General features: G+C 40.3%; 1 protein-coding gene across 4 annotated transcripts in view; it reads left to right on the top strand.

Moving 5' to 3' along the window:
- The window catches only part of PLCB4 (phospholipase C beta 4), a 191,994-nt gene that overhangs the window by 67,145 nt on the left and 111,311 nt on the right, over positions 1-13,538 (top strand). For all 4 annotated transcript variants that reach the window (XM_043479654.1, XM_043479651.1, XM_043479653.1 and 1 more), the window contains exons 8-11: positions 102-202; positions 851-908; positions 8,954-9,062; positions 12,814-13,024. In XM_043479654.1, coding sequence (XP_043335589.1) covers positions 102-202; positions 851-908; positions 8,954-9,062; positions 12,814-13,024 — 479 coding nt within the window. The remainder of the gene's footprint in view (positions 1-101; positions 203-850; positions 909-8,953; positions 9,063-12,813; positions 13,025-13,538) is intronic.

The following is a 13,538-nucleotide window of genomic DNA, read 5'->3' as shown; positions in this document are numbered from 1 at the left end:
TACAAGTAGTCATCACTCTGCTTCATGAACCTATCGATTCTGTAGATCCTCCAAAGAGAGAGAATGGTGCCTGATTTATGACATGCTTCTATTCTTTCCAGAATGACGAAATTGAGCCTGCTGCATTTACTTATGAAAAGTTCTATGAACTGACACAAAAGATTTGCCCTCGGACAGATATAGAGGATCTTTTCAAAAAAATGTAAGTTCTGTTTATGAGAAAGTGTCACATTGAAGTTATCCTTGCTCTTTTAGACTTTAAAAACATTTTTTGTCCTAATATCTTCATATAATATGTTGACAGTATCTAGGAATGTCTAGTCAGGGCTACATTTTCACCCCTTAGTTTATTTGGTGTAAAAGTTCACTCTGATTTTTTGAGAAACTTTTACATAAGTTGGTTGCAGCACCTGGAACTTTCCCCTCCTCTCCCTGCATTGGCTTTACTAACTACCTACGATGTTAACCTGCTCCCTTAGGTATTAACCCGTTATGTGAACTAACTAGATTCGATTTGGAATGTTATTATGTTGTTCAAAAGTCCATTCATTCCAATTATTTCAAATGGATGACTTACATGTTGTTTTATAATAATGACTTTGGATAATGCGAAAGAGGGATTGCAGATATTTTCTATAAGTTGGGGGAGTGATTTCTTGCCTTTGCTGTTGTTGGGTTTTTGTGTTCTTTTTTTCTTTACAAACAGTCTCTGGCCATTTTAAGAGTTCACCACTACTTCAGGTTTAGAAAAATAAGTTTAGGGTTATCGTCAACAAATGTCAACATGTAAATCGTACCTCCTGTAGCATCATATACCAAAACTTACTTTTTCTAATAAATTTCTTTTCAGCAATGGAGACAAAACTGATTATTTAACGGTAGACCAATTAGTGAGCTTTCTAAATGAAGTAAGCTTTTTCATACATTAACTCCATCCGTCTGTGTGCAGTGGCTTGCTCCCCCAGCACCCTCATTGCATGCCTGCACCCTGCACCCCCCGTTCGCTTTGCTTCTGACCTGCTGATCTTTCCATGATGGCTTCACTAGGTGCAAAAGCCAGCTGCCACCCTCGTGCGTCCATGCACTCCCTCATTGGCTTCGCACACTGCTTTTTTGTTGGTTTCTTGCTTTGATGTGTAGCTCTGGGTCTGTGTATGTGTGTGAATTTGATAATATATTCACTTAATTAAATGTGTCTGTGTTTTGCAAGATGATATTTAAGGTACTTATCTTTTTTTTTTTTTTCTATTTACTGGTAAGAAATAGAAAGAGAATGGATTGAGTTTACCACCCTATAGTTGGATTCGCCATTGCTAACTTTTTCTCATACTTTTGCATGGACTGGGAAAGCCTTATTTTTGTCTTTTAATGGATTGCATGTAAGAAAAATATGTAGGTTTGAACAGAATATTTTGACAACAAGCACAACACTGGAGTTCCTGGGTGAAAACATAGTGCATATTAGGCCAATGGGATGGCAGGTTAAATTTTTACTTTTTATTTTTGTAACAAGCTCAGAACTGATTTTAGAACGTGATTCACTCAACGACCAAGACTAGTTGATAAAATGTGCTTAAGGCCAAGAGAAATATATTTCAGAACACATTAATGTTCCAATTTTTATGACATCTAAAAGTAACTTTTTTTTTTTCTCTACATGTACAAGAAAGTGTTTTCAGTGAAACCCATTGAAACTCTTCTTAATATGAAAAAGGGAAAAGCACTTTTTGTCTAACACGTTAAATAATAATAAGACTTTAAATGAGGGATGGATAGTATATTTTTGTTCCAAAACAATTGATAGTAACCATTATACCATATAAAGACAAAACGTTAAGATAGACAATATCATGCCAGGTAGAAGGTATTGCCTCAAGAAAAAGCAGCAGGCAGACTGATTTGCCATTTTGAAGACACACAGCACATCTTTGCTGAAGGGCTTCTCGTTTCTTTCCGATTCAGGGCCCAGTGGCTCCCAATTTGTAGGGTTGCGCTTGAGAAGCTACGATAACCAGAGCCTGGAAGCACGGATGCAGGAGAGACAGGGTCCCCCCAGATGTCAACACAGATGCCTACTTTAAAGTAATCCTTTCAGTACGCCACAATATTTATTTTACTTTAAAACATTTCAAGTTTTTTCACTCCGCTAGTTTTTGGTTATGCGGATCCTCCGTTCACAATCTTTACCCAGATATTATCCACACTCTTATGCCACTGTTGCTCAGAAGTTAAGTTGCTTTGCTCTGCCTCTTTAACCCTTTCCCCATCTTCTGCTTCTTTTAAAAAATGTAGGTTTTATCTCTCTCAGCTTTACATGTACTTTGGGTCATTGGTCATCTTAAGTTTTGGTGAGATAGGCAAAAATCTTGCTTTCTACTAAAGAGGGAAGATGTTTAGTGGGGAGAAGATTACCACATCATCAGTTTACTGCTTCCTAGAGAAAAGCCTCTTGCGTGCTCTGGGATGAAGCTGGTACTCAGCCGTCTGTTAAACGTAGCAGAGACTCAATATGCATTGCACTTGCCCTATTCAAATGAAGAAACGGTTCTGAAGTCTTCAGTTATATGCTGCATTCCTGGGTCTTTATCTCATGCCCTTCCTTGTATGGGAGACTTTTGTAGACCTACCCAGTATCTACTCCTGTAATTCTTATAAGTCATGACAAAAAAATTAATTTTAAAAGGGATGATCACGTATACTTTCTGGCTTTGCCATCCAAATTCTTTCTTAAATACTTTCTCCTTGGTAGCTTTTATCTGTCAATATTACACTGGCCAGTAATATTCATTTGCTCATGTTTGGCTTTTCATTAACAGTAAGGAGGCACTTTCAATTTGGGGGTGGGGCTAATTGAATTGGTATGATTCTGGATTTCTTTACGTCACAGAGACTACAAGACTACAAGTCCAGGAAAGTATGCAGCCTTTATATTTAATCAAAGTGTCTGCCCTGAATCTCTTCCTTTTCTGTCCTAGTGAACTCAGCTGGAAGAACTAGACAGAAATCAGAATGTCCCCTTGAAGAAGGCTGAACCGTACAGTGTCCTGCCAGCACCTTGCACCCATGGGACTTTTGAGGACTCTCCCTTTCATTGTTCCAAAATCTGAAGCACCCCATGGGCAGAGCACCATTGAAACCCATAATGAAAGGAGACAGAATCCACTCTGGAAGGGAGCAGGCATTGGAATGTTAGGGGTCTCTGACTCCAAGAGCTTAGATCTAAACATTTTCAAAGTCCTTAGCCATATGGTCTCAGTAAGCTGGGATTTAACGTTGTATTAGAAGCCCTGGATGCAATAGGACAAGAAAAAATAAATGAGTCCCAGAAACACAAAAGGACAAGACCCTGTTCATTATTTGCAGATGGTTGTGTAATCTGAATATCAAAAGCCATCAAAAACTCTTTGAATGGGTAAGAGAGTTCGACAAGGTAACCAGAGTAATGATGGTCAAAGAAAAGAATCAATAAACACACATCTATGAGCATTAACCGATTCTCCTGGAGAAGGAAATGGCAACCCGCTCCAGTATTCTTGCCTTGAAAATTCCACGGACAGAGGAGCCTGCCAGGCTACAGTCCATGGGGCTGCAAAGAGTCAGACACGACTGAGTGACTAACACTTATTTTAACAGTTAACAGGAAAAAATGGCATTTATCATATATTAGCAAAAACCATGTTGCCTCCCACTACCTTCCAGCTTGTGAGCCCCTTTACTCCTTACATGCAGTTTTCCATTCACTGTGTTAATGTGTATCTGCAGGAATTTGGACAGAGGAGAGACGGGTCCGTTTCCTGCCTGGTCGCTGTGTAGGGCTCTGTACCACCTGCTCTCTGCCCATGCCATCGCTACTCACGGGCTTTTCACAAGGAAATTTAGATCTGCTCCTCATCTGCTTCTCAGTATCTCCATGTTCACTGCTCCCCAGAGGGTGATCTGGGGACCAGTAGCCTCAGTATCTACAAGGAACTCATTAGAAATGCAGAATTCCAGGTCCCACTCCAGACCTGCTGAGTTGGAATCTGCACTGAACATTTTCTCCAGGTGGTTTGTCTGCAATTAGAGTCTGTGAAGCACTGGATATCTCCTTGGTATCATTACTGTCAATGGGAAGAATGTGAGAGCAGCGTGAACTGACAAACTTGTTATTCTCCATAATGAAGGTAGCCACGGAAATCTACCACTCGGATCTAAAATTTTGGCATAGCTGTGTTTCTTGGTCCCATCCAGTGGGCTGAGGGAAACGTGTCTGTGTGTGTGTGTGTGTGTGTGTATGCCAATATTATGAAAATAGTGTGTGTGTGTGTGTGTGTGTGTGTATACCAATATTATGAAAATCGTGAAGTTGAGTCCAGAAGAGCTGGCGGGGACACTCCCTATGAGCTAGCACCTGGTTGGGTATTGTCACCAACTCGGTTCTCTATGTGTCAGGGCTAATTAAAGCCTCTTGGCTTCAGTTAGTTTCACCTTTCTTTCCACATTTCTAATGAGAAACTGAATTGATTGTAGTTTTACCTTCATTGTCCATTTCAGTTCAGTTCAGTTCAGCCTCTCAGTTGTGTCCGAATCTTTGCGACCCCACGGACCGCAGCACTCCAGGCTTCCTTGTCCATCACCAACTACTGGAGCTTGCTCAAACTCATGTCAATTGCATCGGTGATGCCATCCAACCATCTCATCCTCTGTCATCCCCCCTCTCCTCCTGCCTTCAATCTTTCCCAGCATCAGGGTCTTCTCCGATTAGTCAGTTCTTCACATCAGGTGGCCGAAGTATTGGAGTTTCAGTTTCAACACCAGTCCTTCCAGTGAGTATTCAGGACTGATTTCCTTTAAGATTAACTGGTTGGATCTCCTTGCACTCCAAGGGACTCTCAAGAGTCTTCTCCAACACCACAGTTCAAAAGCATCAATTCTTCGGCACTCAGCTTTCTTTATAGTCCAACTCTCACATCCATACATGACCACTGGAAAAACCGTAGGTTTGACTAGACAGACCTTTGTTGCCAAAGTAATGTCTCTGCTTTTTAATATGCTGTCTAGGTTGGTCATAGCTTTTCTTTGAAGGAGCAAGTGGCTTTTAATTTCATGGCTGCAATCACCATCTGCAGTGATTTTGGAGCCCCCAAAAATAAAGTCTCTCACTGTTTCCATTGTTTCCCCATCTATTTTCCATGAAGTGATGGGACTGGATGCCATGATGTTAGTTTTCTGAATGTTGAGTTTTAAGCCAACTTTTTCACTCTCGTCTTTCACTTTCATCAAGAGGCTCTTTAGTTCCTCTTTGCTTTCTGCATTAAGGGTGGTGTCACCTGAGTATCTGAGGTTATTGCTATTTCTCCCAGCAATCTTGATTCCAGCTTGTGCTTCCTCCAGCCCAGCGTTTCTCATGATGTACTCTGCATATAAGTTAAATAAGCAGGGTGACAGTATACAGCCTTGATATACCTCTTTTCCTATTTGGAACCAGTCTATTGTTCCATGTCCAGTTCTAACTGTTGCTTCTTGACCTGCATACAGGTTTCTCAGGAGGCAGGTCAGACGGTCTGGTATTCCCATCTCTTTCAGAATTTTCCACAGTTTGTTGTGATCCACATAGTCAAAGGCTTTGGCGTGACTTCTTACAGATAACATCTGAGGGCCTGCAGAATTGAGAGGTGCACAGAGAGCTGGGGATAGATCAGAGTAAGAAGAGAAGACAGAAGTCTTGGACAACCACAAGAATCCAGAATTAGCTTTGTTTTCTGGTTGCTGGTAATCTGCCTCCAGCCTCTCATGTATCATAGGATCACATTAGAGCTGAACCTGATTTTGTTCATTGTTTCTTTTATTTTGCAGTTGAAGGACTGTAAGAAAGGGCTCAAGATCACTTTCCATGTACCATGTCTTTCTTCTTTAATGCTTGGGCAGAAAAGGAATTATTTAGTTCTATGAGTAAGGCTTGCCAGTTATTCCTTTATCTTCTTATATGTCTTTTGAATATTATTTATGTCAACACATCTCTCTCCCAGTGCTGCTCAGGTTTAAGCCTGTTGATGTCTTTTCTCAATAAGAGTGTGGATGTAGTAAGAAAGATGTATTCATTGTCTCTTCATTTACGTGGTCAGAGTTCTGTGAACTATTTTCAGAAGCTGGTCAGTATTATCTTTTATAAGGCTCTGAACATCATGGGGTGTGTGCCCTTAGTACATTGCTTCCCCAAATCCCAGCTGCACACCTATGGTCTCTCCCCTCAGAGCTGTAATACATTCACCCCACAGTGCTTATGACCAAGTGGAGATCGTCCGCAGTCTTATTTCTCTGAGATGTCCTGGAAATGATCTTTCTCCTCTTTGTTTTTTCAAATAAAGATTATATTTTTGTGACTTTTAACACAAGTTTTACCATTGTTTCCTTGCCTTTGAGTTATTCTGATTGCACTGTGCTTCCTTTCTGAAATGTGAACATTTTTGGGAAAGCAAAAGGTTATCTGGTGGAGCAGATGTAAAGAGAAGTGAAGTTTCATATTGTGGTGGTGCTTATTTGCTGCAAATGTAGAATAAGGGGATTATGATACATATATTTTAAGGACTTGGTTTTCCTCGCTGTTGTTTCTGAAAAAAGGATATTCTTCTAGTGAATATTATGCCCTCTGATAAATTTTGGTGAGGATTACTTGGGAGCAGCTTTCAAATGTTTAACATTCTTCTATCCTTGCAGAACTAAGACACTATTTTTTAAACTGATAGGCAAATATATTTAAATGCATACCTTTACATACTAGAGCCACGCTTCTTAAATTTGAGCACATCAGAATCAACTGGCAAGATTGTTAAAATACAGATTCATATACAGTTCCACCGCAGAAGGCCTGCTTTGGTAGGTTTGGAGTGGGGCCCAGGAATGTGCATTCCTCTCAAGCTCCTGAGGGTGGTGCCCCTGCTGCTGTTTAGAAACTGCCCTGCGGGGGGCACCAGGCTAGAGCACACACCCCTCTGTGCACAAGCTGCCTGAGAACACTTGGATTCCCTTTCTGCCTGTTCCTAACTTTGTTTCTTTCTTTAACTGAGGCTCTTCATTCTCTTAAATTCATATGGATTTGCCCCCATGATCTCCATGAGTCCTGAACACTTACCAGAGAGCCTAGCTTTAAACTGAAAGACTTAATCCTAATAAGAAAGAAAACCTGTGAGTGTAGTGCCCAACCACGAACAGAACCACAGTGGGGTCCAAAAAGGCCCCTTTGTGCCACGTCCATCTTCCTCCATGGGAGTGTTTACAGAGACAGGAGAAGGGAAGCGCCCAGAAAACGTACCAGTTTTTATTTGCTTGGTTTGAAGCCCTGCATTCTCCCCGGAGGCGCAGTGCTTGTTGCTCCTGTGGGGCGGGCTCTGGAGTCGCATGCCAGCATCCACTTCCTGAACGAGATCTCTCGGAGCATGCCTTCACCTGCCTGGCACCCCACGGTCCACTGTACCATCTCTCTGCACCCCAGGACTTTTCTTCCTTATGGGCTTGAGGCCTGTTATTCATGTAACAGTTTCTGCTCTAGTACTTGCATGGATAGGAGCCGTTATTTCTTAGATTCCAACAGAAGCATGCTTCATTGGGATAAATTGGCAAAGGGATATTGATTCCTTAGGAGCTAACACTCTTCACTCGGGGAGGTGGTGGGACCAGAACAGGCAAGGCCACGAGTGCTCTAGGATGATGTCACGTGTTCCATTGGCCAAAGGCATTCACGCTGTGTGCCCCACTCTGCAAATGACCATTCCACAACAAATGGGCAAGAGAAATCCATACGAACTTTTAACAACTGTTTCTTCAATACTTTTCCAGTAATGCTTTTCAAAGTCTGTGCATATATTTGGGTAAAGAGTCATTGCTAGGGTCCTACCTATTGACTGAGTTTTGCTCACATGTCTGTCTGCCATTTTTTCATTCCAGTTTCCTCTCTTTCTTTATTTGATGGATGACCAGGGACTCAGTGTTTGGTCCTTAAATCTACCATGAACAACAAGGAAGTTTAATAGACCCACTACCTGTAGATACAGGGATAGATACACACACACACACACACACACACACACACACACACACACTCACTCACTCACTCACTCACTCGATTGTAGCTAAGTCAGTTAGTAAGTTGGACTTTTTTCATCTTTGCTGTGAAGTTAGGGTGACAGAACTGCAGAAATTTGCTCCCGGTGCCTCATATAATATAATACCAGGAGCCTATGGGTGCTGATTTGAAAGGAATGACATTACCAGCCTCCCAAATGTCTTTAAATATTGATGCACTTTCTGCCCAGAGGATTTCCTCAGGTCAAACCAAGTTAGATTTCACAGTGAAATAGAATTTCTGAACATTGATATTTAAATATAAATTTTCATGTTGTTTTGAGCTTGTAAATATCCTTGTGCAGATTTTCATCCTTATTACAATCGATTCATTTTCATAAATATTTACTCAAGAGAATGAAGTTCACAATGCCCCCAAAATCTTTTATTCATTTAGAAAGATACAATGAAAATGAAATTATATTTGTCTATCTAACTTTAGGGGTTTGGAGGTTTCTTTGTTATTGTTTTACATGGGTATGATTTTTGCTTTTGTTTATCTTTTTTTTAAAAGATTTTTTATCTCACTTTATAAACACTTATGCCAGATATCTTCCCTGTGGTATGACAAGACCATACCATTTTCTCTGTTCATCAAATTTGAATGAAAAAAAAAAAAATATATTTTGTCTCTCCATCTTCAGTTCAGGGGAGGGAACCAACAAGTTACTGCCAAATTTGGACCTTTTTGTAGTCTGTTTTAGGGAGAAAGACAGGAGAAAAGCAAAATCTCTTTGTAATTATAAACACGGTATTATACATATATCTTCTATTAAAATTACATAGTTTAGTGATGTGTAGTAGCCCAAGGGTGAGGAAGGTGAACCTAAATGGAGTTATTTTCTCATCATAGCATCAACGAGATCCTCGACTGAATGAAATTTTATTCCCATTTTATGATGCTAAAAGGGCAATGCAGATCATTGAGATGTATGAGCCTGATGAAGATTTGAAGAAACAAGGTAAGAAAAATGAAAAATAAAAGAGAATTTTTCATTATTTAAAAAATTCAAGAGTATATGCAACTTTTAAAATCCTTGCATTTTTAGCTAAATGTATTTTTAAATGCTTTGGAGCTCTCTAGAGACAAGGATTGACAACTGACTGATTTTTTTTTTCCCCTAAATCAGTATAAATTTTGCCTTATACCAAAATTTGTTTTTGCTGCCTGAAATATAGTGCTAAGTTTATTATTAAAGTATAGTGATATTTCCCCATGTACTTTCTTATATTAGATCCTTAACGTTGCATAGTACTTAAAATGTAAAAATGCCAATTTTAGTCTCTGTTTGCCATCTCTGGAAAAAATTGGCATTTCCTATAAAAATTGACACCTTTCTTTTGTCCCTTGAGTTTCAGCAGGCTAGCTAAATTTAATACATGATTTGAGGAGGCTTTTTACTCATCATTTGACCCCTGGTATGGAAGATAAATGCAATTGACATGAAATTAAATAGGAATCAACTTAACAAATTGTTGGGGTTTCTGACCGTTTACCTGTTTCAGTGAAACTCTGGAAACAGTGTGTTGTTCATTTCAATATTTCGCAAAGGACAGGTATGGGGAGGAAATTCAAGATTGGTCTATAACCATGAGAAACACCTGTCAAAGCTGGGAGCAATGATGATAATACAGTATCGCCAGAGAGGGCCAGGAGATACCTGGGCTAAAGCCTCTGGCCTTATGTCTCAAAGGAGAGTGAAAAGAGATGCAGGTTAAGTTCTTTCTGTCCCATTTGCCCGTGAGTATCATGGCCTCAGTCTCCTCCTGTTTAGAATAGAGGTTCTTCTCTCTCTCTCTTTTTTTTTTTTTTGTATCTCAGTGAGCATAGACAAAAGGTTTATACATTCTCTGGACCGACATAGACCTGCGTATACGCCCACCACACCATGTGGCCACACCCCTGATGTTTTTCTAAGCCCAACAGTGTTTTCCCCTTGGTTATAATCATACATTTATGCTTTCCTGTTAGAGTCTCAAATATCTATTTTCAGCCAGACTGCTTCATTACTTCCCTCTGAGTATCATAATCAACTCCACAGAGCATGTGATCAAAGTGAAGCGAAGAGTGGCTTTGCAGGAAAGCTAGCATCTTGCAGTGGTGGGAGGTGATGTGATTTTTGTTGCTTACCCTGTCGCTGTGTGACCTTGAACAATGACCTCTATGCATAGACCTCAGTTTCCCTGCTTATAAGATGGTGAGGTTCACACCATCATTCCACTAGTATTTCTCTTCCCTGCTTTCAATCCTTAAAGTTTATAGAGGACTGACTGAGTGCCAAACACTGTTCTAAATGCTGGGGATTCAAAATGAAAAAAGGTGGTTGCAAAAAAGCTATTGAAGGAGAAAGACTGATGACTCAGTAGTGCCTCGGCAGTATGATAAACGTTCTGATAGAGATGTGTCTTTGATTATTATAATGTCCTAAAAGTCTATGACATTACCACTGACATGTCTAAAAAGTAATAGCTTCATCATTTCACAAATGACAGGAACGTTAAAGTCTGTCATTAGCAAGTATGAGTGAGAATATGGTGCCAAAGGCATTGTAAACTCTCTGAGTGTGTAAATTGATACAAACAGCCACCTGGTGAATAATTTGTCCGTAATCAAGTGGGAAATACGCCTCTCCTGCAGCCCAGCCTCTTCGCTTCCGGGTCTGGGTCTGGTGTCAGAGTGGCCCTGCTCAGGCCTCAGATCTCTGCCCCTTTTGCCCACACTCCTTGGATGAGCTCATCTAAACCCAATGGCTTTAAGTGTCTCCTGTACACATGCGGCTTTCAGATTAAACTCTCCGTTCCTAATCTCTCTCTTAAACCACAGATCTGTATAATAGACCTCTCCATTTGGATGGTGAGTGGGCATTTCAGATATATGTATGTTTACAATATGCTTTCATTTCCCCCATCCACAGACTGTTCCTTTCCCAACCTAGAAAATGGTATCATCACTCTCCCACCTTTTCATGCCAAAAGTCGTGGAGTCATCCTTGACTTGTTTTGCTCTTTCACATCACTTCTAATCCATCCTCAAAACCTGTAAGATCCATCCTGAAAATAAATCCTGAATAAATCACTCTCATTGTCTCCGCCCTTACCAGACTATCTGAGCCTACATCAACTCTTCCTGGATGATGCCAGCTAACTTCTAACTAGTCTTCTGCTTTTTTCGATGCCCTGCAATTTATGCACCACACAGCAGCCCCAGTAAACCTTTTAAAATCATGTCTAATCATGTTCTTCCGCTGTTCAAAATCCTCCGATGGCTTCCCGACACACTTGGTACTTAATGAAGACTGAAGTCCAACTGATGTAGTCTTTAGATTCCTCTCCAGCTACTTCCCCTTTCATCATGGGGTCTCTGCACTTGCTGATCTTTCTGCCGTGAATGGGGTACCCCCAGGTGTGCATGTGATTGCTCCCCTGCATGAATGTGACCTCATCAGAAGGACTCTTGTGGGCCACACATTGAACACAGCACCCTGGTCATTCTTTATCACTTTCATTTCCTGCTAGCACTTTCATAACATTATATTTCTTTGCTAATTTATTTGTTCTCTCACCCACAATATATGAGTTTCATGAAAGTAGGCCTTGTCTGTTTCTTCTGTCCTGCATCTATCACAGTGCCTGGAAAAGTGTGAATATATATGCCCAAGGAGATAGACACACAGATTTTTGTTGCAGTACTTTTAGTTATAAACAGAAATGACCTAAATATCTATCGACAGAATGATGGACCATGGACTATGGTATTAATATATTCACATATGGACCTTATACTCTGCACACTGCCTACCACTACTGTACATCACTCAATGAAAAGTAAATGACCAAGAGCTACTGGTATTAACTAGATAAATCATAAGAAATATAAAAAATTTTATATAAACTTATAAATAGCCAAAAATATCTACTTTTTGGATAAGTGCTTATATATAGTAAAGTTACAAACCATTTTGGGACTGTAAATATGAATAAAAAGATGGAATTGAATGGACTTGAGGTGGGGCATGCAGGGTACTTCACTGGCACCTGTAATTATATATTACTTTAAAAAATGTAAAGTAGATAAAGGAAAAGATAAAATCAGACAAGGCTGAGGTGTAGGTCCTTATCTGTTTATCATGGTATCATCTGTACTCTTCTGTACACTTGAAATCACCTTGTAACTTTCAAATGCTAAAGTAAAAGCAAGAAAGTTGAGGTTATTGATGGTTGACTGGGTAAGAGAAGATGTAGAAATATTGCTGTCTCTCCTGCATTTAACACACTGGCCCTGCCCCTCTTCACAAAGATATGACTGAGATGATCACTGTCTCTTGGGGTCACATTTCAATGACCATGGAATACTCATCTCACAAGTCCTATACCCCATTTTGTTAGATGAGAGAGGGAAATGGAATTATTTGAATGCAGAGAGGCCACTGCTCCCTCCTCCACTTTGGGTTCTGGTGCTACACATCTGAACTTAGGGAAGTGAATGCTTTTGCGATCATGGATATGAAAGCAGATGCCACCTATTTGTGGAAGGCATTATGTTACTTATGCAACTTGGGTACTTTGTTCAAGTTCTGAAAGATGAAGTTTCTTGGGAAAGACACTGTGAAGTAGTATTTACTCCTCCTGTTTAAGCTGCTTCAGATGTCATAAATAAAACTTGTGTATCTTCAAAACCATAAATCTACTATGATACTCTTTCCCCCCCCTCAGGCCTCATATCAAGTGATGGGTTTTGCAGATACCTGATGTCAGATGAAAACGCCCCCGTCTTCCTAGATCGTCTGGAGCTGTACCAAGAAATGGACCACCCTCTGGCTCACTACTTCATCAGCTCTTCCCACAACACCTATCTCACTGGCAGACAGTTTGGTGGGAAATCTTCAGTAGAAATGTACAGACAGGTCCTCCTGGCTGGTTGCAGGTTAGAAACTCAAGACATTGTTCTTTGTATATGATGCCCTTCAATTGAATTTACTCTCCTCTGAAAAATTAGAGGTAGCATTCAGAGTGAAGAAGACATTTATCTTTTTCTTTAATGGATTATGATGGTCATTTAACCTTGAGGAAGGAAGAACGGTATCTGTTCTGGAAAGATCTAGAGTCCTCCTATGGGTCAAAAGATTTTTTTTACTGTAAATTTAAAATATTCCCCGAAAATTACAACAACAACAACAAAAAATAGCTTACTTTAAGAAGTCATGCAAAATTTTCTTTGGGTCGTATGCACTTGAAGTATAGCTTTGTTGTTGTTGTTTAGTCACTAAGTCATGTCCTACTCTTTGCTACCCCATGGGCTGTAGCCACACCAGGCTCCCCTGACCATGGGATTTTTCAGGCAGAGATAGTGGAGTGGGTTGCCATTTCCTTCTCCAGGGGATCTTCCCGACCCAGGGATTGAACCCACGTCTCCTGCATTACAGGAGGATTCTTTACTG

This window comes from Cervus canadensis, chromosome 10, assembly GCF_019320065.1.
Source record: "Cervus canadensis isolate Bull #8, Minnesota chromosome 10, ASM1932006v1, whole genome shotgun sequence".
In the NCBI taxonomy this organism is placed as follows: Eukaryota; Metazoa; Chordata; class Mammalia; order Artiodactyla; family Cervidae; genus Cervus; species Cervus canadensis.
The sequence above is the reverse complement of the archived record's forward strand: the minus strand, read 5'-3'. Positions and strand labels throughout refer to the sequence as shown.